Source organism: Suricata suricatta, chromosome 3, assembly GCF_006229205.1.
Source record: "Suricata suricatta isolate VVHF042 chromosome 3, meerkat_22Aug2017_6uvM2_HiC, whole genome shotgun sequence".
Classification (NCBI taxonomy): Eukaryota; Metazoa; Chordata; class Mammalia; order Carnivora; family Herpestidae; genus Suricata; species Suricata suricatta.
The window spans coordinates 121,936,611-121,963,086 of NC_043702.1; the positions used below are offsets into that span (position 1 = coordinate 121,936,611).

The 26,476-nt window shown below is 48.4% G+C and overlaps 2 protein-coding genes across 11 annotated transcripts in view; one reads left to right on the forward strand and one right to left on the reverse strand.

Annotated features, from left to right (window-relative positions):
• Nucleotides 1-26,476, forward strand: part of C3H1orf105 (chromosome 3 C1orf105 homolog) — a 38,081-nt gene continuing 11,605 nt past the window's right edge. For 2 of the 5 annotated variants that reach the window (XM_029935058.1, XM_029935059.1), the window contains exons 1-4: nt 1-262; nt 13,346-13,431; nt 17,443-17,530; nt 24,704-24,778. In XM_029935058.1, the coding sequence (XP_029790918.1) occupies nt 242-262; nt 13,346-13,431; nt 17,443-17,530; nt 24,704-24,778 (270 nt within the window). In that variant the 5' untranslated portion in view covers nt 1-241. Of the gene's footprint in view, nt 263-5,288; nt 5,335-6,157; nt 6,929-13,345; nt 13,432-17,442; nt 17,531-24,703; nt 24,779-26,476 lie in introns of those variants that run through there. The other 3 variants (XM_029935057.1, XM_029935061.1, XM_029935060.1) reach the window with 3 other exon arrangements.
• On the reverse strand, nt 9,713-12,321 carry PIGC (phosphatidylinositol glycan anchor biosynthesis class C). 6 transcript variants are annotated; one of them, XM_029935054.1, is made up of 3 exons: nt 12,161-12,321; nt 11,315-11,677; nt 9,713-11,113 (listed from the first exon to the last, which is right to left on the reverse strand). In XM_029935054.1, the coding sequence occupies exon 3, from the start codon at nt 10,893-10,895 to the stop codon at nt 10,002-10,004; it is 894 nt and encodes a 297-aa protein (XP_029790914.1). In that variant the 5' UTR covers nt 10,896-11,113; nt 11,315-11,677; nt 12,161-12,321; the 3' UTR covers nt 9,713-10,001. The 6 variants fall into 6 exon arrangements, with proteins under 6 accessions (XP_029790914.1, XP_029790912.1, XP_029790910.1 ...); XM_029935052.1 differs by lacking the exon at nt 11,315-11,677; XM_029935050.1 differs by having other exon boundaries at nt 9,713-11,677.

Sequence of the window (26,476 nt, forward strand, 5' to 3'; positions counted from 1 at the left end):
CATGGTGACTCTGCCTTCTGAGGAAGAAAGGGACAATATTATTCATTTCAGCCAATCAGAAACCAAAGTTTTCGTTTCCAAGTGTTGGTTGAGGAGAAGACAGCATAATTGAAACTGAAGTAGTCTGTGCCCTTTGCTTTGGCTTCTGACAGAAAGGCTTTAGGGTCAGAAGGCAGCGCTCTTACTGGAGGCAGGGAGGGGAGTCCCCCAGTCTTCGCTAGAAAAATCCAGGACATCTGAGATGGAGAAAAGAGAACTAAAGGTAAGAAAAAACAAACAAAACTTCCAATCCTTCCCTTGGGGAGTTTCACTGGTAAATCGGTGCAGACCACATACACACAGAGGGGTATTTCACCAAATGGCCTTGACGCTAGAAGCCAAAAGGAGATGGGGAAAGAACATCTACTCTTCCCTTACAGACATGGACACTTTCAGTGGGCTTGGAGTAGGACACACGCTGATCCTCTTTAACCCAGAGCTTGAAGATTGTAACCTCTGTTTCGTAACTCAGCATGAAGTATGATTTAAAAAAAAAAAACACACCTCAACTGATACTGGAGTCTAATCCAGCTCCATGAGATTCTGAAGTAAACCTTTACAAATGTGAATCCGTTTTAAAAACATGAACCTCACCCACAGAAAGATAAATATTGCTGAAAAAAGAAAAACTATAGCTTCTGTATCCCTTTATAAAGCTACACAGCCTAAGTCTACACAAATCAAGTGAGCTGGTAGTGCCCCTTATAGGACACCTCAGTTGCCTCTGTGACCGTCCTCTACCCCGCAGTTTCGGTCTATCGCACTATAAGACACTATTGAGTAGATCAGATGGCCTGCTGTGGGATGAGTCGAGACTAATCTGCTACTCCCGTACTGTTTTTAACCAAATCGAATTTCACAGCACGGTATGCAGACCCTGATTTCTATCCCCAGCCCACATCTTCAGTGAATCTCAGGAACAAGAGCCCCGGGCTGGCAAAGAGGAAACAAAGCCTTAACAAACTCCCTGGGCGTCAGTGAGACTTAAGGATCCTCAAGACAGTAATGGGGAAGCCTCTGGTGTGGGTTTTCTCTCTCAAAACAGCTGCTAACAAAGTGTCTTTTTGAAGCTTCACATGATGCTCTGTTAAAACCAGGCGTTCTGGCCCTTCGCTCTGTATCTTGTCCGGCTCTTATCTCTGAGAGTGCGTTTCAGAAGGCAGAAGGCAGCGGCGGAGAGCAAGTCAGAGCCAAGGAGACAGCCCCTTCTGCCTGCTGCCTTTTTTCTCTCTTAAAGACAAAACTACTCTCAGCTTGCATACACAAAAGCTGCCTGGGGCCTGAAGATCTGTTTATTTTGCAATTTAAAAAGAGTGGGAGGCCAACAGTGTTCTCACTGAGCAGAGTCCAAATGTTCCTTGGGCTCCGCACAAGGCCACAGGGCCGTCCCAGAGTGGGGAGCGGCGAGCCAGCAGAGCTTGGGAAAGCAGAGGCAGCCGCCCAGCCAGCTTTTCATGGGGGCCCGAGGGACCACAGTGTCCCTCGACCTCTGCATTGGCAAAATCAGGCTGTTCCATTGTCGCAGCCACATATGGTCAAGGGATGGTAGAGCAAGTCTGCGTAGGGCACAAGACCTCAGGCTGATCCTGGGGGTCAGTTGAACCCAGGCGCCAATTGGTGCCAGATGTGGCAGGAAAAGCCATTTGCCTGTTTGAGCCCCTTCCCCTGGCACTTTTGCTCCTGCATCACCTGATGGGGGTGAGGAGCACCACGGTGTTGCCAGGCCCCTGGTGCTGAGCAGACGCTGGGCATTTGGGAACCAGATGCTTCCTAACTACCCCATCTCTGGGGGCTCCCCCGTTAATCACAGTAATGTATCTGGGAAGAAAATGGTGTTTGGGTTTCCTCCGTGATGACTGTTGTTTCCCAAGGTAAACAAACCACCATTAATCACACCTGTGAGTTGTAAAAGAAAAGAAAAATCCCCAGCCAGAAGCAGTAGGGTGCTTGGAGCTAGCTTGCTCCTACAGGCTGTCAGCGGTCCCTGCTCTGCCACTCCCTGGCAGCTCAGCTGGCCGGGGCCCTCCACCTGCTGTCACAGCTGTGTGCCTGCTCAGGCCTGACTGTCCACAGGACCTTGATCAAACTCTGGCTCTCATCTACCTCTGCTCACTTTACCCAGAATCACACTTTCTGAGACACTACAAATGGCACTGCGCCACTGATGGAAGTTTACACAGTTCTCGGGAAGTTTGTATCGTTACCCCCAAAAGACTCTTGCTAAAATGTGCTATCACCCAGCTAATTTGCACATCAACTCCATTAGCAAGCAACAGAAGCATGTTCCTGACGACGTGAGGAAGGTGCGCACTAAGACTGCACTTCCTTCAAGGTAAACAGGAGGCCCCCAGCCCCAACACATGCGTTCTCCCCGACACCTGCCTTGGACCGACCACGACTTTTACTATCGGTCCTTCACCCAGCCCAAGTCAGTCTTCCAAGACCCTGCTCCCCAGCACTCTCCACACAGCTCTGTACACACCGTCTGGGCTCCCCACCCAGCCTCCTCAACTTCTGAAACCGCCACACTGTGCCTTCTGTAATCTGCCTTGATCAGCGAGATCCCCTGTATCTTCAGGCTACTGTGTGGATGTGTCTTTCGTGTTCTTGCTCTAACACAACACAACCAGAATCTCTTCTCAGGGCATGGCTCCCCCTGTAGCCGGCCCGTCTCCTACAGCCCCTAACACTGCTGAATCCAAGTGGGGCAGGCATTCCTGTTGTCCGCTTTTTCTTTCAGACAATCCTTCCACTCTCCTCCCTAAAACTCTTTGTCCTGAACCTCATGGCATCAGACTATAGCACATCCTACCCCTCACTGTTGCTTTGACCCACCAACCCCTAGTTGACTTTCCTTCATTCCTTGATGATCTCAGCTCCCGCTGCCCTGCCACTGTCTCCAGTACTATTCTTGTCTTAATTCTTGGGGATTTCACATGTGTGTAAATTATCCTTGCAACATCCCACCCCATCCATTCGCATCTTATTTTCTTGGACTTCATTTCTCCAATGATATTGTCCTTCAGTCTACCTCAGCTACTCACCTCCAAAGTTATAACCTTGTCTTTATTCTCTGATCTTCACTTCCTATCCTTCTAGCTGCATGAATCTCCAATTCATTGACCTTCCCCCCGTCCCTCCTCTTCCTGTCCTTGGTCCCTGTTAAGGTTCACTCCCCTTCTTACCCAACTAAAATGCCACAGCCAATCATTATAATCACGCCCATGCATGTATTTTCTCCCTTGTGCTCTCAATTTGACTCTCCATCCACTCTGGTTTTGCACATGGTCTAGAAAACACAATACCCCAACTAATTGGTTTCATTTTAAAGTCATGATCACCATGCTCAAGTGAGCCTTTAATCCTGCTGAGCATGACACTAGCCATCCCTAGTTCATTCACTGCCCCGAAGTCCCAAACTATTTCATACCTTCTCTCTCTTCCCTCCCCCATCATTTCATCCCTCGCTCTCACTTGCAGCTCATTCTGTTTCCTACTCCTTAGGAAAATTGAAGCACTCAGAAAAGAACTTCCGAAATTCCCATCACCTCCTCTACCCCCTTACCAGCCACCCTTCCTCGAGCATCTGTATCTTAGTACTCTGCTGCCACCTGTTACCATAGCAACTATCCTTCCTCGCTCTGAAGCCAGCCCCCCAACTGGTGCTCTAGACCTCATCTCCTCTCAAATGTTCAAGAATACTAGCCCGTAATTGTACCTTTCTAACTTCAACTATTACTTTCTGTTGTTTCACTTCCATCAGCAAACGTGGTATCATTTCCCCCATCTTAAGAAACAAAGTTTCTTGTCCTCACCTCTGCTTTCAGTTTCTGTTTGGCTTCCTGGCTCCCCTTTGAAGCAAAACTTCCAGAGAGTTGCCTATACTTGCTGCTCCAACTCCCCTTCTTTTTTCTCACTTAATCCCACTGGAAATAGGTTTTTATGTCCCCCACACCACCAAAAACCTTTCTTTTCAAGCATACCAATAACTGCTTCCTTGCTGAATCCAATGATAAATTCTCAGCCCTTATCTTACTTCATTTACCAAGTTTTCTTTCATTTTTATTTATTTTGAGAGAAAGAATACAAGAGGAAGAGGAGCAGAGAGAGGGGGAGAGAGAATCCACAAATGTGAACATGGGGCTCAATATCATTAACTGTGGGATCATGACCTGAGTCAAAATCAAGAGTCAGACACTTAACCAACGGAAGCACCCAAGTGCCCTGATTTACCAAATTTTCATCTGATCACAGTTGATCTCCTTCCCTGCCCCACCCTCCCCAGTCCTCTGCACTTATTTCCCAGAACTCACAACTCTTGATTTTCTGCCCATCTCAGTGGCCATGTCTTCCAAATCTTTTTGCTTCCTCTTCTCTCCAACCTTCTGATTTGGAGTTCCCCATGCTCCTCTTCTCGGTTCACATCAGCCTCCTTGCTGATCTTGTCCAGTCTCATAACATTTGCAAACCAATGATTCCCAATGTGTATTTCCATCCCATACATTGCTCCTAAAATCCTAACTCCTCTCTCCAACCCCCTACTCATTTCAGCCCCGATATCTACAATGTATTTCATAGCCTACATGCCTCAAACTGATTTTCTCCCCAAATCTCCACCAATATCCCCTTTGCAACAAACTCAATTGATGGCATCTCTTTCAGTGTGCTCAGGCCAAAACCCTCAGGAGTAATTTATGATTCTCTTGTTTTCATATCCCACATTTTGTTATGTCAAGAAGACCAAGGTCTAAACTTTCCAATTATATCCAGAACGTGACTATTTTTCACCACGTCTGCTATCACGCTGTTCTGAACACCATCATCAGTTCCTGCTTGGATTATCACAAGGGTTTCCGAATGCTGCTTTCTGCTCTGATCTCCCCCCTCAAAGCAGCTACAATCTTTCAAAGGGGATGTCAAATCATGTTCCTCTTTCCCCAAGCCCATCTAACGGCTCCCATCTCAGAGCGAAAGAAAGCCGTTCTAATAGCCCGTAGGGCCACACGTGACCCAGCCCCCACATTACCTCTTTGGCCTCATCCTTCAGCCACTCCTTGCTATGCCCCAAACATGCCAGGCAGTTTGAGGTCTTCTGCTGGGACTTTTACAGCAGCTCTCCCCTCTGCCTATGAAGGTTTCCCCCTAGGATTCTGGATTATTCACTCACCTCCTTCTAGTCTTTGGTCCAATGTTCTTTTCCATGACCCCCTTATTTAATACTATTGCTACTTTTTTCTTTTTTCCCGTAGCATTTACTGTCTTCTACTTACACTGTCTGTCTGCTCCTGTCAGAAGGTAAGCTCTACTAGGTTCAAGGAACTTTGTCCACTCTGTTCACAGACATATTTCAAGTAAATAGAACACTATGTCATACAGTTGGTGCTCCATGAATATTTGCTGAATGAATAAATTCCTGAGGCCAAACATCATACAATGTGAATGGTGGAAAGTGACCAGAGATCAGCCTGGGTGAACAATAAATATTTTGCTAGATGTTGGGGGTAGGAATAAGGGATAAAGGAGATAATGAGGGATTTGAGAAAGCATTAAAAGCAACTGCCTACCAGTTAGCCTCTGGCCCTGGACCCAGTTTGGCTGTCAGAAAAGCAAACCATCAGCCCAAACTGGCAATGCAGCCTGAGGCAAGTTCCTGGCTCACCATGAGTCTCAGTCACCTCAACTGTAAGATAAAAATAATTACCTGAATTACAGGATTGTTATGAGAAGTAAATAAGTAGTGTATATAAAGTGCCTAAGACAGTGCCTGGTATACACTAGGTGCTTGAAAAGTTAGCAATTATAATTTATCAAATCCCAATGTGCTATTTATGTCCTGGATTTATGGGGATCAAACGGTGTGGTTACTTCTCAAACCACAATTCATCAAGAATTCCAAGACTTTGTTGAATTTCATTGCAAAAAGGAGTATCAATAACTTCCACAGGACGGCACTGTGTCCTGTTTCCCTGCATTTCATGGGTTTGAAATATTGTAAAATTGTGTGACTGATGCCCTCTGCTGGCTTTTGTTTTTCTTGACCTTGAGCCTTTGGCTTAGAAGATGTATAATGGCTCCATGCTTCCTTGAAAATGCTCAGCATGGATTCTTATATCCACAGTTGAAGCCAGCTGCCTGAAGCCTCACTCACTGACACAGCATGCAGGCACACCACTGACACCAATGGCTGACAGAACCAACGTGCTGCTGACCTCAGACCCCTGCACCACCTTCTGCCTGCCTGCCAGTCATCCAGAAGCCACCTCTTGCCACAGATCAGAGCCCACCTGCTGCTCTGTAGCTCTGCCTCTCCCAGATCCCTTGCATTCCCTACTACAATCCCTGGCGCCATTTTGGAAGGACAGGCAAAGCTGCCTCCCCCTTCTTCCTTCTTTGATCTCACTTGCCACCACCACCCACTCTCCAGCTTGGGATTTTAATTCCACTTCTACTGTAATGCCTTTTCCTTCCACTTCCCCCTTCCCTTCCCACACACACACACCATAGTCTTCTCTGAAAGTCTGTCTAAATCATTAACATTCTGCTTGCACACTTTCAGTGTTGTTTAAATTTCAGAGACTGACCGCATCACTGTACTTAAGTGTTGAGTAACTTTCCGAACAACTGTCACACCAGGTCACCAATCATTATCTAGGCCTGCATCCCTATGCCGCCAGCAGCAACCCAAAGCGGTGTGCCCTGAGTCTCGTCATCCCTCAGGTAGTACCACATAAGAGCCTGGGGTTTAACATTTTCTTACAAAACATTTACACCTTGTTTACTTGAGTTTTCTTCCCCAAAACTTTTTGGAATCTGTTTATATTTTTGGTCTGTGAAACTTCTTGAAGTTACTGCAGAAAGTGTATAAAATTATATTTTCACTTGTCTTAAACTTGCCCTTCTCAAATTTCAAAGGGTGTCTTCTGTAACTCATGACTTAGTAAACAAATCAAGATTCACGTTGACCCTTTATAGTTTTTATAGACAATGATGGTGTATCTCTGTTGAGCCTTCCAGGCTGTAGTGTTCTATTCTCTAACCTGTTTTCATAGGGCAGTCTTTCCCTTTGGTTCTTATCATTTTGATTTTTTAATTATCTTTCTGTGATCAATTTCTAATTCCACTATAGCCTGGTTATGAGGCCACCAATTCTGTACAAAGAATCCTAAGTACAAAACACAGGTTTCTGTTTAGATCTCAATACCCTTCCAGATTACGCCCACAATTTAGAACCAACGTCCTCCGGATACTACAATTACAACACCTGACCTGAGTGTACCATCTCAGGCACCTCAAACTTAATGGGCCCCATTCTTATCTTATCTACTTCACCTCCAAACCTGTTCTCACTTGTCTTTTCATGGGACACAAATCCACTCAAGGCAGAAGCCCGTCATCCTCTAGTTCCTTCCCTTTCCCGACAGGAGTCTACCAAGTTCTCTGCCAGCCAGATCAGGCCTCTCTTGGCCACGCCCACCGGTCTCACCTCCCTTAGTCCAGATGCTCACTCTCCACTATTGCCAGAGCTCCCCAGGCTCAGCCCAAAAACTGCTGCCAGAATTTTACACACACACACACACACACACACAGATATATACTCATTAAAGTGTGTTTGGTGGAAATCTTGTATCCCTTTTCAAAACCTCAATTTGCATGGACATTGACTACAGAATATAATTCAAACACTCAGCACTCTCAGACCCCAAACCCTCTCCCTGCAGCCCATCTATTCTGTGCTTCTGTCCACTGCCTGGATGCATCATGTCCCCATGCTCTTTGAACATACTGTCTACTCTGGTTGGAATATCCTTCTCACCATCTTTCTACCCAGTCTACATCATCCACCCCGCAACTCCAACCCCCCTCCCACTACCACACCGAACTTCTACAAACACTTAAACAAATATGATCAGGTCTTGGGGGGGCTCCAAATACTATGCACAGTGTGACAGAGAAGAGCTGAAAAATGACAGCAGGGGCACATTAATTCATCCCACTGAAACTATCCTGAAAGTGGTTCAAATTTGGGGAAGTTTCTGCTTATTGACACAGATGCAGCTGCTTATGGAGTTCCCTAAAGCTGATAATCACAAACCTTTTCTAACAAGGCAAATGTCTTAAAACATTTTTTAAAAAGCACAATTTTATACAATTCTTTACTACCTTGAACCACTGTTGCCCAGTTCCCAGTGGGAACTATACAGTAACTATGAGTCAGTTCTGGCCACTCACGCGGGGTGAAAAGGCCACTCCCAAAGCAGGCGGTAGATGGATGCTTTGAGCTCAAGTCAGTTTCCAAGGTCCTTCTCTCCCCTCTGGCCAATATCATTGGACTAGAAAAGCAATCTAACTGGCCCTAGGGAAATCTACCCATTCTAATGAAACACTATTCTCATCACTCCAAAAAGGTGAAGACAGTAGTTCAGTCCTGTTCAAGACATTTTATGAGAAATCTATGATCAGAGAAATACAAGCATTACTTAGTTTCTGACTTGAAATTAATTTCTAGTGAGAAGGGATGGTGCAGGGCCTTGCCCCATATGAATTATTTCATGAGGTACCAGACATTGTGGAAGGCATTCGATGCATTTTATAATTCGTCTCTGTCCATCTTCGAGTCATCCTACAGAGCGACCCGATACAATAGTAACGGGCGAACACTACTGTCCCTCTGCTCCACGCCCAGTGTTCCTCCAAGCACTCAGCGTACCTCTCATCTAATTATCACAATTCCATCCCCACTTTACAACTGAAAGCGCTGAGCAGTTGCATAACTAGCCCAAGACCTAATCATTGGCCTCCTCTTTAGATAAGCCAGATTGCTCCCAAAGACCTGGGGTTAAAGCCCAAATTCCTGAATATTCACATCCCTAGTTGTTACTCAAACCTCCCGTTCCAACTTACTCAAACCCCCAGAACCCTAACCTCCCATGAAACCCTTCCCACCTTTGTGCTTGTCCTAAGAACAGATGGGGCACAACGGCGCCACGTGTTGCATGCAAGCGTGGCTTCTGTCCAGACTTAAATGTGGCAGAATTTACCAGGCAGGTTTCACATGAAAAATCACAATTACGGCTGTTGCGATTTCATTAGAAACCCAAAGCTCTGAAACCAGGCCTACATTCTGACTAGAAACATGCAGCTGGTTCACAGTGGGATCGCCTTCCCTGGTCGGGCCAACCTCCAACCAGTTTCCAGCTGCCACTAGTCACACAAAATATACTAAAATCACTTGCTCATACTACTGACCTGATTCCTAAAAGCCTTTGCCACCTTGCCCTAAAACCATCACTTAACTTAAATCCCACCTAACCTCCAAGCCTAAATGCCATCTCCTCTAATAAATATTTCATAGTTACTCCAATTCAATTTGGCCTCCAGCCTCTCTGAATTCCCCCTGCACTCTGATTACGTATTGTGACACATCACACCCTCCCGGGCAGTTAGTGTGTACACGCCTCGCTAAGAACCACACAGAAAGCCTGAGGAAAGGTTAAAATGACCAATTCTGTGATCTTAGGCAACGAAATGTCACAGCATCTAGGATGCTAGGACTTGAGCTCCAGATAAACAAAGGGAGAGCAGTGACTTGAACACACACACATCCTTTCATTCTCTCTTCACTCTTTACACCGCTTCTGTCAGCCTTCCGCTCACAGACAAATCATGGGACAACTTAATGGATGTGTTGTTATTTAATAAATAGAAACCACATCACTTCATTTGCTACTGGAAATTATGAGGCAATAATTCACGAGGACCCCAGAAAGCTTTCACATCCACAAAGTAACAGAAAGAGTAAGCACCTTCACCACTTATGCTCTTGGTTAGCTTTTTCTTTTGATCTCTGTTCCCCCACCCACATCGGTATGTTGCTTCCAGAAGGGGATTCTGCCTTCAAATCTTAAACTAGTTGGGGGGCTAGTCTATCAGCTTCCCTTAATAATAGAATGGAAATCCCTAATTTAGCTGAGAAACCTCGACAAGTCTTCTTTGATTTCAGCCTCATCCCAAGGCCCATGAATGTTTTCTTTAAAAAGCTGCAGGCGAATGAGGTAGAAAGGGCAGAGGCAAGAGATGGAAACCAGCAGAAGGGCAAAGAGGATGGCTCCCACGGCACTAATGGACAGCAGGCCTCCCAAGGCTGAAAACGCAAAAAGCAGTGTGACACCCACATAGCTACGCGGAGTACATGCCTTCAGTTTCTTCTGCAACATGGGCCACAGGGCAAAAATCTGGATGGCAAAAGTCACCATGATGAAGGCGTGCAGGGACCGGGGCAGGCGTGATGCGAGGCAGACAGAGGCAAAGATGGCCATGTTTAAGGACAACGTGCTGGAAACAATGGCAGCATTGGCACCATAGTCAAAGAAAATGAGGTGGCCTAAAAGCATGAAGACGGACATGGCATAGATGGTGTCCGTGCTGACTGACTCTGTCAGGGTCTTCAGCACTGGCGAAAAACCGTACGTGAAAGTAATGAAAACCAGGGCGCTCTTCAGGTCAGCCCACCGGGTCCGCCCGCTCTTCTGCCGCCCTTCCCCTCCGTCGATGAGATCAAACAAGACATAGCCAATCAGTGAAGAAGCCAGGCCAGTCCCGAAGAGCCACTGGGGGGCCAGAAGGCCCTCATCCATATACCACCAGATGACCACAAACACGCACACGCTGCACAACTGCTGTATCACCACGCTCGATTCGAACACCACGGCCCAGTACTGGTACTTCCGGGCGTAGATGTTTTTCCGGAGCTCTTCCAGGAAACGCCGGTCCACGTAGTTATCGGGAAACGGCTGTCGCTCGTACAAGACTTTCTGCCACTTGGCCTCCTTAGTGTCAGTCACAGGCTGGGCACTCATTGTCCTCTCCCGCAAACTCAGGCCAGTTCAGGCTCCCTCTCAGAAGTCCACGTGGTTCTCGCTCCTTACAAAGTTTTGCAATAAGACCTCTCTGGAATTCCCGTGCCATGTGGGGGTTGATATTGCACTGACCTTCCCTTGCTTTCAAAGGCAGCAACTCAGACTAGGACAGCAATAGATGAATTTGTTCTCTGGGGCAGGACGGTACGGCCACGGTCCTGGAAAAAGACACACTATGAACCCCGGAAAGCTGTGAAACGTCCAGGAGAACGGAGTTACAGTCAAAGCGACTCAGTTTATAAAAGTCCCTGCAAAATACATGCGGTGGCCACTTTATAATCATGGACATTAACCCTTCGTTTCAGACTTTATGCGATAATCCCATGAAAGTTAACAGACATTTGGTAGCTAGTACTTACTGAGTACCTACTACGTGCCAAGTGCTTTCTGCACCTTCTTTCATTTAATCCCTGCAAGCTTTCAAGTCAGCATCAGCTCCACTTTAATTAGTAAACAAGAAAAAAACCCGAGATTCAAAGTGCTTAGGTAACTGCAGCCCAAGTTAACGGCTAGTGATAAAGAATGGAGCCAGATTCAAACCCAAGTCTGACCCCAAAAACCTGGGCCACACATCATGTCTCCCTCTAAACCAGTTAGCTCAGGAGTTCACATAGCCCTGAGGCTTCCCCCAAAACCCTCCCTGTCGCTGTATGCTCGCAGCTGCGATTAGTGCAAATTTCTAGGGATGGGATCCAGAGCTTTCACTGAGTTCTCAAAGGTATCTGTTAAGAAAGAGAGAGAAAAAGAAAAAAATGAAAAGGTATCAGGCTAACAACAGTAAACTGCACAAAACGGTAAGGGCGCTAAGGTTTATTCAGCCAAAACCAAGGACTCCCAACTGAAGATTCTTAATCCATTAACTGAGTGTAACATCCTATAAAGAGTCACCGTTCCACTTACAACGGGGAAATTCCCGTGAGGTTCGAAGACAACGACCCCTTTTACACAATGAAAACTTTAGAGTCAGAAATACCAGGGTCGCCCAGCAAGTCTGCGAAGAAAATGCGCACTGCCGTCCTTCCTTCTTCCATGTCGCAAAGTTTTGCTTCACAAGCGAGACCCCCAGGGAGGCCCCCTCATGGCAGCAGGGGCCGCAGCCCACGGAGTTCACGGCCGCCGGCCGGAAGGTCCCCGGCGCCGGAAAGGGTAACCCCCTTCCGTGGGGCCAAGGGTCGGGCAGCCGTCCCCGGGGTCGCCCCACTCACCTTCCGGGGCATCCCCCGCCCGCCGCCGGCCCTCCCCGGCCTAGCGCCTGCGGCGGGTGGCAGAGGAGAAAGAGGCCGGGAAACACGGACTCCCACTCGGAACACACCGGCCCGCAGGTCCCAGGGCTGCGCGGCCGGAAAGGGCGCCCGCCCACCTCCTTTCCCTTCCGGGGCGCCCGGGGCGCCGACGGCGGCCGAGCACTTCCGGGTCTGCCCAGCCCCCGCGGCAAGAGTGCCCTTCCCGGGCTAGAGAGACTGCGAGGTCGCTGCTGCCCCCTCCTGGCTGCTCAGAGGACCTCCCGGCTCCCCTCCGAGGACGCCGCACTTAGAGCCTAGGAAAAAGCCACTCCCCAACGGAAAGACAGGATTTGGCATCCGAACAGCGCCAGGGGTAGAGGCTGGGCTGGTAAAGAGAGAGTATAAGCCTTTTTTTGTTGAGCTCCTATTATTAAGTCAGGCCCGCATGGGGCCTTGCCTTGCATCCGTGAATTCATTGGACACATACAAGTTCTATATTAGGTGTTCCTGTTAGATGTTCCTGATACAGCAGGGAATGAAGCCCGCAAAAATCCCTCCTCTTCTGGAGCTTTCTGTCTCAGGCATTGACCTGTAAAGTGATGATAGATATCCTCATAGAGGACAGAATTGAGGCCCGCAGAGGTTGTGATGTGTCTGAAAAGTGGATTCATCAGGAGTCATATCCAGTTGTCCGTAGCTTTGAAGTGGGGTTCTTTCCTCTTTGCTGCCTAGAAAGAACTGGGGTGAAAGACACTGTGACTGGAAACAGCCGGAAACAGAATGGGAGGTTGCTAATATTCAGCTGACTTCATAGAACTCTCAGAGGATGCATAAACAGAGGGAAGTAATAAAGCAGCTAAGGGATAGAGATAGTAAAATACAAGACAGAGTGGGCACCAAAGTCAGAAAACCTGAATCCACTTCCCAGTTGTGTGACTTGGCAAGTCATAATGCCCGAGCTTTGATTTTCTTTGTCTGTAAAGTGGAGATAACAGTATTCACTCTTGGATACTTTGCAGGAGACTCGAAAGGCTCCCATATAAATCATAAAAATGTTTTTGTGAAGGGCTGGCTTTTGTAGAGCCGCCACTAGCTTACATTGCTCATTGATGGCAATGCTCAAATGCAACAAATTCTGCAAATCAACCTCTTTCCATTTCTCTCCAGGTTTCTGTGGCAAAATTTGACAAGATCCCTTGGCTCAGTGAGGGCAGCCTCACCAATAAGCCATTAGTGCTCAGCCTCCCCAAAAGGTAACAGTCCAGCCACTGAGGGTAAAGGTTTCAACAAAGACCTCACAGAAGATGATTCTGGGGCAATTCCCAGAGGGGCAGCTCTGGTCAGTCAAGAAACTCAAGATGAGCGCTCCAAAACCGGAACCGGCCTGGCTCTCTCAGACTAAAGTGGGCACTGAGGATAGTCTTGTCAAGGGGAGGAGCTCCCAACCCCGCTCTGTGCAACCGCCAGGCAACCATGCAAAAGAATTTTGCCTGTGGATACCTACCACTCTCCAAACACTTCCATCCTCCTCAGCATCTTACTTTTTCTCCTCTGCTTTCATTAGAAATTTTCTCATTTTAACCACCAAAAGTCTAGAACCATAAATTCCTGCCTTTATAGAGTAGCAACCGCCTATGTAGAACGTTTTGAGAATCTCCAATCTCCCCAAGCCTGACACTTCCAAACAGTTGTGGAACATGTTTCTGTTTTACAAACTGGGAGGTGTTTGTGTGTTAGCAGCATCTCCGCGCTGACACGCGAAATACGTGGGCTTCATTCCTCCGGCGTTTTGGGTCCCTGGGTGTGGTGATATGCCCCGCTCTGGGGAGGGGACGTGAGAGGAAGGGGGGGCTGAATGGGGAATGGGAGAAACCAGAAGGCGGGTAGGGAGAGAACAGGCCAGGAGGCAACTTTGAAAGCTCGTCGTAGGTGAAGACAGTCAGCTCCTTGGCACGTGTGGCAGTTTGCTAGGAAGGTTGGACTCTCTAAAGGAGTTTTTCCTCCTGTTGGTGAGGGTCACATACCCTCCAGCCCATAGATAAGCGACTCGCCGTGAAGGACGTTCTCCCCACACTCCTTCTTCACTAACGTACCTTTGCTGTATCTGCTGCAGCTTTTCAGCACCACATCCTCAGTAAACAGACAAATGTGTGTATTTCCAGAGCACCTATGAAGTGCTTGTTCAGTTCTGCAGTTTGTGTCTAAACTCTAGTTCCTGTCTCCTAATGTGAAATGGCCAGTGTTCGACATCTGAATAGGGTAACGGCCCACCATTCCAGCCCAGCCCTACTTCTCATTAGAAGCACCCCTGCAGCCGGGAGTAAAGCATCCCTGGGCATAACTCTGTCACCCAGCTGTCTCGGTCCCTGACTATACAGTCTGTGACACCTACAGGGGTGGGGGGCAGGAGGGGGGAGCAGGGAGAGGGCTTGGAATAGCAGACCCAGAATACAGCTGGGCGCCCCCAGGGCCTGTTCCCTTTCACCGCCAGGTCCTGGAATGTCAGAAGGGCCAGACTATTGACAGTCTGCCGGAAGCGAAGGGTCAGTTTCCCTCCAGCCAGCTAACCTCAGGCTGTCACAAGGACAAATTACAAACCGGTCAGCAAAGCTCTACTCTTTTCTAAACTGAGAGTATCTGGGCAGCAGCCTCAACCCTTGTGAAGAGAAATGGTGCTTCCCCACCTTGAAAGACACTGACTGGACAACAGCGGTGCCCAGAGCCTTCAGGAAGACCACACAGGATTACAGTCTTTGAATGGATGGTTGGTTTGAGTCTCAACAACATTTAAAGATTAGAAACTCTTCCTCTGGCTAAAGCTCTTGGTTCCGAGCTGTTTCTTTTCGGCAAAACCCTCTTCTAGGACCTTGGTAAGAAAGTTACAAATGTGCCTTAAGCATTACCTACTTTGGGGCAAGCAGTTCTAACACAGAACAGTCTAAAACAAGAGGTGGAAACAGCTAGGAAAATGCACTCAGAGCTCCACCGTCTGCAAAGTCCTGAAACACGCCTGCAGGGCTGGAGAGGGTGAGGCCCCACTCCCTGCACCTGTGCTATCCTAAAGCCACACTCATCAGTCTCAGCCCTCAGGTCACGCTGAGGCCCAATTTATTTGAGATTATTGAATGCTAAAGCAGTTCTAAAGCGGCCTCTGTTGTCTCTTGATCAGCATTTGGGTGTTAAGTTCAAGGCAGGCTGTTGACAAATCCAACACCAAAGCAGCAAAGGGGCTGGGTCAGACCCACCTCCCCTGCTCTCCCAGGGCCCAGGGAAATGGGGAGGAGAAATGAAACCATAAATGCCTCGGGAACACCAGACTCCTTTCACGTGCCCATGTTATAAATGAACAATGAACAATGAAATCTTTCCTCATTAGCGAGGAGAGGTGTTCCTGGCACTCCGAGTTTCCATTTCTGGAATGCCAGGGGCACGCACTGCGCTGCACAGGCAGGCGGTTTATGATGTCCAGGAGCCCTGCTTGCCTCGGCCTCTTATGTTGTAACAACATGAACGCAGCAGCAGGGAGGCAGGTCACACCTCTGAAGAGAACTGATAGGATCTGCAGCTTCACAATTTCATCCACAGACTAGAAAGAATGTTTCAGAGCAACTGGAGGAAGAATATGTTCCATGGGAAGAAATGAGTGGATTCAGCATCCAGGGTCTCAGACTCCAAGAAAGCAGGCCAGGCATGAAATAATCCTGCACTTACTACTCATGAATAACTTCTCCATAGGTCTTTTCAAGAAGATCTGGGTGCATTTCACCCATTATATATATCTGCTTTGATGAAGATTTTTTTAAAGCATTTCATTTCATTTCATTTCATTTCATTTCATAGAGCAAGTGTGAGTGGGGGAAAGGGGTCGGGGGGAGAGAGCAAGTGTGAGTGGGGGAAAGGGGTGGGGGGGTGAGAAAGAGAGAATCTTAAGCAATCTTCATGCCCACAGGAGAGCTGATGTGGGGCCCATCCCACAACCCATGACCTGAGCCTAAATCAAGAACTGGATGCTTGGGTGGCTCATTCAGTTAAGTGTCCGACTTTGGCTCAAGTCATGATCTCACAGTTCGTGGGTTCAAGCCCCACATCAGGCTCTGTGCTGACAGCTCAGAGCCTGGAGCCTGCTTCAGATTCTGTCTCCCTCTCTCTCTGCTCCTCCCCTGGTTCCACTCTGTCTGTCTCTCAAATATAAATAAACATTAAAAACATTTTTTTAAAAAAGAATTGGACACTCAACCGACAGAGCCACCCAGATGCCCCTGAGCAATTTTTTTCCTGCCTTAATTTGTGCACTGTCTCTGACAATCCACACTGGCATTGGTTAGTTCAAAGCAAAAAAGACAGAGAAGCCAGAGTGACTTAAGAGGGCAAAACCATCATTTAAAAGCTGCCAACTGGCCTGCACCCTTTAGGACTGGGGTGGGGAACAACAACTCAGGGAGTCCCTTGGGTTATCTCATTTGGAAAGGAAACAGTTTTCCTTTACCCTTCAAGTTTCTTCTGGCTGGTCTGAAAATCAAACTGACATAAGACAAGGCACCCGGGAGGCTCAGTCGGTTGGGCAGTTGGGCACCCCACTTCAGCTCAAATCATGATCTCACAGTTCATGAGTTGGAGCCCCACATCAGGCTCCCTGCTGTTAGTCTGTCAGTGTGGAGGCTGCTTCAGATCCTCTGTGCCCCTCTCTCTGCCCCTCCCCCACATACAAAAAAAAAGACATAAGACGTATTAATAAGAGAAAATCAAAGTTTTTACATTCAGGAACCCACATGAGATTCCAAAGACAGTCACACCAAATGAGGTATATATGTCACCCTGAACTAAGGAGAAGGAGGCAGGGGTTGGGGATTTCAAAGGGAAGGAAGGCAATTCACAGGAAGAATGGAAAGAGTGAGTGTTGGGTAAACGAATGCTTGCTGGGCCATCCAGAAATAAGGGGACACAGAGATGCATTTGAACAGACTTTGCCAAGTTCCTCCCTGTCTACCTCCCCCAGTCCCTAGTTCAAGGACACTGTAGTTATCTACGGAGACCGTGCTCTTCCTGGAGCAGGGCCTCTAAACTCTTTTAGGCACTTAGGGGGAAAGTCAGAGTTTCTTCCTGAATCTTTTGGGCCTTGATTGTTCTAAGCTCAAAATAATCTACAGCCCAAAGTGGCACATTTGGGGGCTACTCATCGGACCCCTGCATCTCTGACACAGCAAGGGTTTGGCTCTTCACAGAGACTAGGCTCTAACTTGCTCTTATTTTGATTATTACTTCAGATCTCCTCGGGCCTCTGCATTTCTAATTTCACCTAAGAAGGATACGCATTTGCCTATTTTGTTTCAAGCTCCAGACGTCTTATCTAAGGTACTCAATTTTTTTTTTAATTGAAAAGAAACCCTTCGTGGTTCCAGGATGACACAGAACGTAAATGTAAAGGCATTTCCTACATCCTTAGCAGATCCCTGAGCCTAGAATGTCATCACTGTCCCATAGATACTTGCTGAACGGTATGAATGAGCACCACCCCCTCACCCCAGCTCAAGCTCAAGTGCAGCAGTACTAAGAATAAAGGCTACAATCATCAAAAAGCAAGAGGCGGGTGGGGGAGTGGAAATCCTATTGAGAAATAGGCCCTGAGGCCTTCAGGACTTCTCAGCTGGCGTTCAGAGCCAGTCCCAGCATCTGGACCCCCTGACCCTGTTCCATCACTCCCCTGGATCCCCTATGTCTCCCACCTACAACACCCTACACTTCCATATTGCCCTCCTCGTGTCCCCTCCACCTCACAGAAATCAACTACGAGGGGCTGCCTGGCGACACGCCTGCACGGCACCGCCCAGGGGTTCCATCTTAAAGGTGTGGGTGAAGTCAGCAGCGCCCCCAGACCGAGGGAGACAGTTCCGGGGCGTCCCAGCAGTTTCTCACCTACCCACAGGGCAGCTGCTAGCGTGCTGGGCAGCGTTCCTAAGCACTTGGCACAGTGCCCCACTCGTGGTGACGCCCCACCGTGGTGACAGCTCCGCTCTGCGAGCCACCATTGGCGCAGCCTTCGTGTCAAGAAACAGCTGCTTACGGAGCCCTTCTTACGTGGTTTAGCGCAGATAGGGAGTGGAGCGAGTCAGATACCGCCTCCGTGAACGCTGCGTGGACGGCACAGGTGGACGGCCGCCAGCAGAGGCGGTGGGAGGGAGAGGAGGGGTGAGCAGGGAATGGTGCCAGAGGAAGTGGCGTCCACAGGCGAGCTGGAAGGCATTTCCACGGTGGAGGGAAGCGCCAGGGGAGCAAAGACGCGGAGCCTGAGCCTGCTGGAAAGGATTGTAAAAGTCAAGGAATCAGGTCGCAGCAGGGGGTTTGCAGGGAAGGGAACCGAGCAGACCGGTGGGTCCAGCGGGAGCGCCGCCGGGAGGGGGAGTCTGAGCGGGGACAGGATCCACCTGACAATTGTTGCAGAACCGGCAAGAAGCTTTCCAGTCACTGTCTCCCTGAACTTCAGATTCGTACAGGCTCTCGCCAGCTGCCTAGCGCCTCCTCACCCCAGGTTGGCCGAGTCTCTTCCGAGGCTTTAATATTCCAGGCCCCACACCCGCTGGGCGGGAAAGGCGAGAGAGGAAGCATTCACGACGACCCGGGCAGGTGGAAGGCCAATCTTCCGCGGTGCTTAGAATTTCATGGCTGCGGTACTCAGAAGTGGCCACTAGGAGGCAGACAAGAGCAGGCTGCGCGAAGGCGGCGGGTCTCCCGCAGGCCAAGGGCTTCACAAATCCATTCCTTCTGCTCCAGTACCTCACCCTCATCCTCAGCGTGTCAGGAGCTGCTCCTCACCGCCGCCCCGCTCTTCTCCTGTGTCTGCGTGTAAAAGGCCGTTGCCGGTTGCCCCTTGCAGATTGGAAAGGCAAGTAGGTGTAAGGAAGACAAATTGGACCTTTTACCTTCTTAGGGTTTTGGGCTGCGCCTGAGAATCAAGTTGGTAGAAGACAGATTGATAGGAGAAAAGCATACAAATCCATTTACTATACGTTTTACGTGACCCAGGAGATTTCACAAGGAAATGAAGGGACAAAACTTGAATGTGAATGTCTTGTGCACGGTTGAACAGAGAGAGCTGGGGGAGTACCTAAAATAGACGGGGAATCTAAGGGAAGATAAAAATTATTTTAACGAGGTCTGTGTGTACAGAACTGTACAGAGTTGGCCGCCACCACGAAGGCCAACGCGTGTCCGCTGGGAGGTGAACAAAGGCTCAGCCCGCAGCTGCTCCTTTCTGGAAAGAAACTATGTGGTATCTGGTGGGAGTGGAATGCACTGTGAACGCTTTATCTCTTCCTTTATCTTCTAAATCAGGGACCTGCCAGGAGGCTGCTGACCGACAGCCAGCTAGAGGTCCTGGCCTCTGGGCACAGGTGCAAAGGTCCTGCCAGCTGGCTCCCTTCCTCTTCCAGCCACAGATCAAAGGGCAGAACTCTGAACATCCACACTCCAAGTGGCATTCCTGCCCTGCCCCCGGGCGGTCCTGTACCGGATGCCTGTTGTCTGTCTGGAGTAATTCTCACTAAAGAGAGACAGAAAGGAAACAGAGGCTCAGGGACTGAACGACAGAGTGAGGAAGACAAACAGCAAAAAAAAAAAAAGAAAAGAAAAGAAAAGAAAAAGCAACAGAACGGTAGGGAAGGTAGGGAGGGGGCCAACATACCAAAAAACGGAAATGCAAGAGGAGAGGCAGAGCTAATGAAGAAGAAAAATAGACAATGAACACAAAGAAACGCAGCCTCCATGTTCCCCCATTTAAACGTCTGCTGTGGGGTGGCCTCTTTACGAAGCATGACTTTCACCTGCCGTTTACAGGGGACCCCTCCAGACTAGCCAAGTGTAGTCCAACCGCAGGGTAACAGGCTGAGCGATGATTTGCTCAGAGCGCCCCCGTGAGGCGGAGCAGTTGGGCGCGGCGGTCTCGCGACTCGGCCTAGAGTCTCCCTGAGACTCCCTTTGCCAACTCGCTGGGCTGGGTGTCACCAAGCTCGAGTTCCTCGGTTACCAAGAGAGTAGAAAATGCCACCCCAGTCTCTCTGCACCCGCTACCCACTCCCTCGCTCCTCTCTCTGATTTGAGTTTGCTGTTCTAGCCTAATGAGGCGGAGTCCAGTTGAGAGCAACATTTCTTTTGCTTTTAGCAGACCTGTGACAAAATGCCCCTGCTAAAGACACTGCAGCAGCAGAGACACCGGTGGGAAAAGGTACAGGAGGGCAACTTCCGGTTTTCTTATTGCCAAGGACTCTGTGGCTATTTTTTTCTCGCTGAATTTTTGATTTTGATAGCTTGTGATCACCACGGAAACTCCCTTGCATGCCCCTAGGCCCTCTCCCTGTGTATATTGATCTAACACATAAACTACAAAGACGGCTTTATAAAGGGGGGTAATAATGACACCACTGACCTGAAATAACGAAGGTCATAAAACCCAAGTTTAATCAGTCTGGACGGTGGGTTTCACCGCTGTTGACAATATTTCGTATATATTTGAAATTTTTCCTAGTCAACCATATGTATGAGTGTTTTAAAAACCATGTTCAGCTTTATTCTTTAACCAAGGTGGCTGATATTTTCAGAAAGGAGGAAAATGTGTAATTATCATAGTGGGGTGTTTTTTCAAAATATTGAAAATAGCTCTCTGATCACCACCTTTTTCAAAGAGATATAGGAACCATTAGGCCCTCATAGGGTTCCTAAAAGTCCGCTTTCTCCCTGAGGAAAGGTGGTCTTCATTTGATGCTTTATTCAAGGAAATTTCTGGCTTACTGAAACTAAATACATGTGCTGCCAACCCTTCTGGGCCACAGTTTCCTCACTGCGTTCATTGACAGAGTTGAACCAGAGGTGACCAAGGAGGTGTCTCTCATTTAAGGCAAGAGTGGAAAGGAGAAAAGGAACAGAGGTGTCAGAGGGCAGGAAGGTTGGAGGCAAATTTGTCAGTGATCCTCAGACATGCTTCTGATGGCTGTTTTTAAAATGACCATCTGGTGCTTACGTTTTTGGTTTTTGTTATGTGGAGAGGTGTGTGCGTGCGAGTGCGTGTGACAGAGAGAGGGAGGGAGAGAGGTGGAAAGAGGGTGAGGAAGAGAAAAATAGTTCTCTGCTTCTTTATCAAAGATTCAAGAAGGCCAAGGGCTGGGGCCGTGAGCCAGAGCTTAGGAGACTCACCAGATATTAACCTCAAATATCGGGATGTGTCCAGTTGTGACATGGGAAAAGCAGGCTTCTGGGGTCGCTTCCTACCTCGGCCAGGCGACAGAGGGTTGTTCTCACTTTCTCATCACAGCTTCCAGCGGCTGTCCTGGGGACAGCTGCCCGGAAAATGAGAACCTCATTAACATTTCAGCCCTCTTTCCTTGGGAGCTCTGACTCTACAGATGATAGAACCAGGGGCCTGTGCTCCGAACCACCAGCCCACTCACTCTCCGGTCCTGCTGCTGCTGCGCTGGTCTCAAGGAAACCAAGAGTGACAAGCAGATGCTACAGAAGCTTCCAGGGCTAGGAAGGAAAGCGAGGCAGGAAGGAGGAAGCCAGGGCCTACAGAACATGGAATCCCAAATTGTTAGCATCAACTTCCTTGTACATACATGTATGGGTATATGTGATACTTTAAAATGCTTTCAGTGATTCAGCCATTCAGCCAACAAGTGTTGAATGCCTACTGTGCACCAGATTCTGTGATAAGCTCTAGGGATGCAAAGATCTGTGAGGCATGTTTTTGCTTTTCAAGAACTCTCAGCCTGGTGGAGGAAACAAGACTTTTTGAAAGAAAGAAAGAGAGAGAGAGAGAGAGAGAGAGAAAGAAAGAAAAAGAAAGAAGGAAAGATAGGAAGGAAGGAAGGAAGGAAGGAAGGAAGGAAGGAAGGAAGGAAGGAAGAAAGAAAGAAAGAAAGAAAGAGAAAGAAAGAAAGAAAGAAAGAAAGAAAGAAAGAAAGAAAGAAAGAAAGAAAGAAAGAAAGAAAAAGAAAGAAAGAAAGAAAAAGAAAGAAAGAAAGAAAGAAGGAAGGAAGAAAAGAAGGAAATAGAAAGAGAAAGGAAAGAAAGAAATGAGAGAAAGAGAGAAAGGAAGGAAGGGAGAAGGAAGGGAAGAGGGAAGGGAAGGGAAAGAAAGAGGAGCACCTGGGTGGCTCAGTCAGTTAAGCGTCTGACTTTGGCTCAGGTCATGATCTCACACTTCATGGGTTCGAACCCTGAGTTGGGCTCTGTGCTCACAGTTTGGATCCTGGAGCCTGCTTCAGATTCTGTGTCTCCTTCTTTCTGCTCCATCCCAACTTGTTCTCTGTCTCTCTCTCAAAAATAAGGTCTTAAAAAAATTTTTTTTAAAAGAAAGAAAGAATAACAGTGCAAAATGCAACAAAAAGCTATGCCAACTCAGGGCACCTGGGTGTCTCAGTCAGTTAAGTGTCCAACTCTCGATTTTGACTTAGGTCATGATCTCATGGTTTGTGAGATCAAGTCCTGCATCAGGCTCTGTGCTGACAGCACGGAACCTGCTTGGGATTCTCTCTCTCCCTCTGTCTCTAACCCTCCCAGGCTCTCTCTCTCAAAATAAATTAAAAAACATTTTTAAAAAAGCTACACCAATGCTTATGGAATCAGAAAGGCAGGCACTCAACTCAGATTAGGGGTGTGCAAACTGGCAAGAAGGTCAGGGGAAAGACTTTCTGAGAAGGTAATACCGAAGCTGGGTCTTAAAGCATGAGGAGCTAACCAGGCTGGACAGGACACTATATAAACCATCTCGTCTTCAGATTCCGGGGGTGACAGTCATCCTGGTTATGGAACTCTCAGTCACATCCGCAGTCATCGTTAGCTGGCAAGACCCTGCCCTGCACCTTCGAGATCTCTCAGACACGTGTGTTGCTTGGTTTGCAATGAACCCTTATGAAGCCAGGAGTTTGGCAGGTGGGAAGGAGTGCCCTGCGGGAAAGGCAAGAGTCTACTTATAACGCCACCAAAACCAAACCCGCCCAAGGAGTCTCCCTCTCCCACGCTCACCTGTACATGCCTTCCTCACCCTTTATGTGCAGACGCCACTTCTTGAAGCCTCTCCCCATTCATGCCACGGACGTACTACTTTTGTGATATGGTATGTCCAACCTTGGATCACAGCCTCAGAGATGCATCTTAGTCCCAGAACTCACAGCCGGGAGGGAGGGAGGGAAGGCAGAACCCCCCATGGTACCGCCCCCAGGGTATCAGGGAAGATCTGGCAGAAGGTGGAATCTTCCAGAAGCCCAGAAGTCTCTGCGTTTCTAGCCTCTCTCACTCCCCACTCCCCACACCAGACAGTGGTCCACCCTCAGCTATCCTCAGTTACCTGCAGCCAATCTTCTAGGTCTTTCTTTCAGGCCGTTTGCAGTGTTTTCTGGGTTGGAAGGCCTGCCCCTCACTGTTCACCCCACCAACACCTCCCCAAGAATTACCTGGTCCTTTAGCCCGTCTCAGACCTTTCCCTCTATGCCCCACCCACCCCCATTCAGGTGAGCTCTATGGCTTTGTTCAGTTTCACTGTGGCCTCAACGCATTTGTCACCATACCCTCCACGCCATTCTGCTTCCTCAGACACAGTCTGCTGGGTGGTGAGCGGCTTGAGGTCAGGAGCTGAGTGTTATTTGCTTCAGGGACCCCAGTACCTAATAATGGGCAGATGAATGAATTTGTATTTTTCCCTGGCCTTCCTCAGGGCCAGAAAATGTCCTGTTCATCATCCAGCCCCAGCCCAGCACCCTCACAGGGTTGCTTCACAATAAATGTCTGTTGTTGAATGAATGAATTGAGCTGTTCACACTCATACTTTAACATACCAACCCACACCACTGTAATACTCACTTGATTCTTTTTAAATGGCCTAGAAAAATGAAATGTATTTTAAATATTTGTCAAAAGAATCCAACTTTGTCCCTAGTGTTCAGTTCTCAAACCTTCAATAATAATGCCTTTTCCGAGTGCTTTATGTCTCTCCGAGGATGAGGCTACTTGTGGACCAGTCCCCCGAGGGTCTTAGGGACACAGCACGGGCACCACCCATCTGCTCAGGCTTATTCTTCTCCTTTCCATTTCCCTCCCAGGGCAGCAGGAGCAGTTCAGGGCACAGGCGTACACACAGGTAGTAGCAGGTCAACAGACCATCAGATGACAAGAAAGGGTTTTAATTCATAGCTATTTTCTCTTTGCTCCTGTGACCCCTCTCCCCCGTGTTATACACGAACATGCCTCATGACTCTGATGTCAGTGTGAGCGAAGAAGGGTAAGTTGTACCTGTGCTACTGCATGCAGGGGTCACGAGGTCACTGACACGCCCTCCTGCCTAAAGTCTTTCTGAACCTACCAGCTGGAGCCAAGCCTGGACTCAAGGTCCCCCAGGATGGGGATGAGACCAGAGACTCCCTCTCTGTTTTATGGAAAAAATAACTGTGACCTCTCTTACTCCTCCACCTCTTCCCCTTCTTTGCTGCCCCAGGTACCCCCACCATTTCCCTACCTCTCTCTGTTTCTCTCTTCCCTCAGGCCAGGAGGGACAAGAGTAACCCCACGCTGGTCAGAAACAAGATACTGTGCTCCACATGCCAAGAAATACAAATGGTAGGTCAGTGGGATGACAGAGATGGGCATGGGCACAGCCATACCCCTCCCCCACCAGAGCCCGGTGGTGAGAGACCATGCTTTTTGCAGGGAAGGCCTTGATAAGGGCTGCAAATAAGTACCTGCTGCCCTGGAACACTATTATCTGACACAGTATAATGAACCCTCCCCATTTCAACAAACCAAAAGATAAATTAAGGCAGGTGAGTCAGCCGGAGTGAGATGGGATGAGTCACTTTACCTCGAGACCCTAAGGAAACCTCACGTGTATAGAGGTTCAGGAGATTATGGGACTTCTGCCCCCTTAACATTTCCCCAACACAACACAACACAACACAACACAACACAACACATGTACATCACAATCTGCCTCTACCAGTCATAAAACAAACAGCTTACTCTTTGGGTCTATTGATTCAACCAGCACGTCAGGATAAAGCCTAGGAAGAGATTCTGTAGTACTTTCTAGCTAGTGGGAGGTGTCTGTGACTGGGGGTGCAACATGCTGGGGAACGAGGAGTATTAAGAAAAGAAAGAAGAGGGGCCTGTCTGGCTCAGTGGGTTAAGCATCTAATTCTTGCTTTTGGCCCAGGTCATGATCTCACGGTTCACAAGTTCCAGCCCCAAGTCAGGCTACGCGCTGACAGCACGGATCCTGCTTGGGATTCTCCCTCTCCCTCTCTCTCTTCCCCTCCCCCCCAAAAATAAATAAATAAACTCAAAAAAATTTTAATTAAAAAGGAAAGAAAGTGATGCCAAAGGGAGAGGGAGGACACAAGGACAAAGGCCCCATCTGTCAGAGTCGCTGCAGAAAGAGGCCCGTGTCCGCAGGGATGCCATGTGTGTTAGAGTTAGGATGTGGGTCAGCTTAAGGATTAGGGTCAGGGCCAGTCTGGCTTGAGTCGAAGGTTAATTTTGCTAAATGATTAGGAGTAGGGGAGGAGTTGAGGATTCTGATATCCTATACTTCTCCTTTGACTCTGGGCTGATGCATTATAAGAGGAAGGGCAAGAAGTGGAAGAAAAACAGGAGACATATGAGCACCTCCTCTGATGAGGTACTGGCGAAAGTACTTTGACTAATAGGACATGAAAGAGACCGGCAGTTTTGTGAAGTTTTTGTGTGGTATTTGGAAATGTAACTGAGCTACTAACAAAAGTGTCTCTGATGGTTACAACCTACATTCATGATCTAGTTCATGAGGATCACAGTGTTCAGTGTCAGCATTGACTGGAATCTGGGAAACGGATTGGGATTTCTCCTGGCCTTATTCCTGGAATCACCGTGTCCACATTAAGAATTCACTGACCCGGGGCACACGCTGGCTTTGGCCAGCTGGCTGGCTCACCTGGGACTTCAGCAGCTGTTCTCTTTCTCAAGACCTCTTCTCTGACCTTTGCCCTTGCCTGGACCTGACTGGGATAGAACCACGCACTGTGGTTTTACCATTCGCTGCAGATGCCCAAAAGAAAGACCTCAAACAAGGAAGTGAGAACCAGTGCACGCACACCCAGGGGGAAACCATAGCAAGTTAGAACATGAGCATGAAATACCCTTGCTTCACTATGTGCGGTGGTGCCTCAACCTCCTCCTCGGGTCGGGGGTCCTGCGTGTCTGCCGGAGTCACTGAGGCCCTCACCGTCTTTTCTCAGCAGGGGGTTGGACGGAGATAGAGAAGACGTAGATGGAGAAGACAGA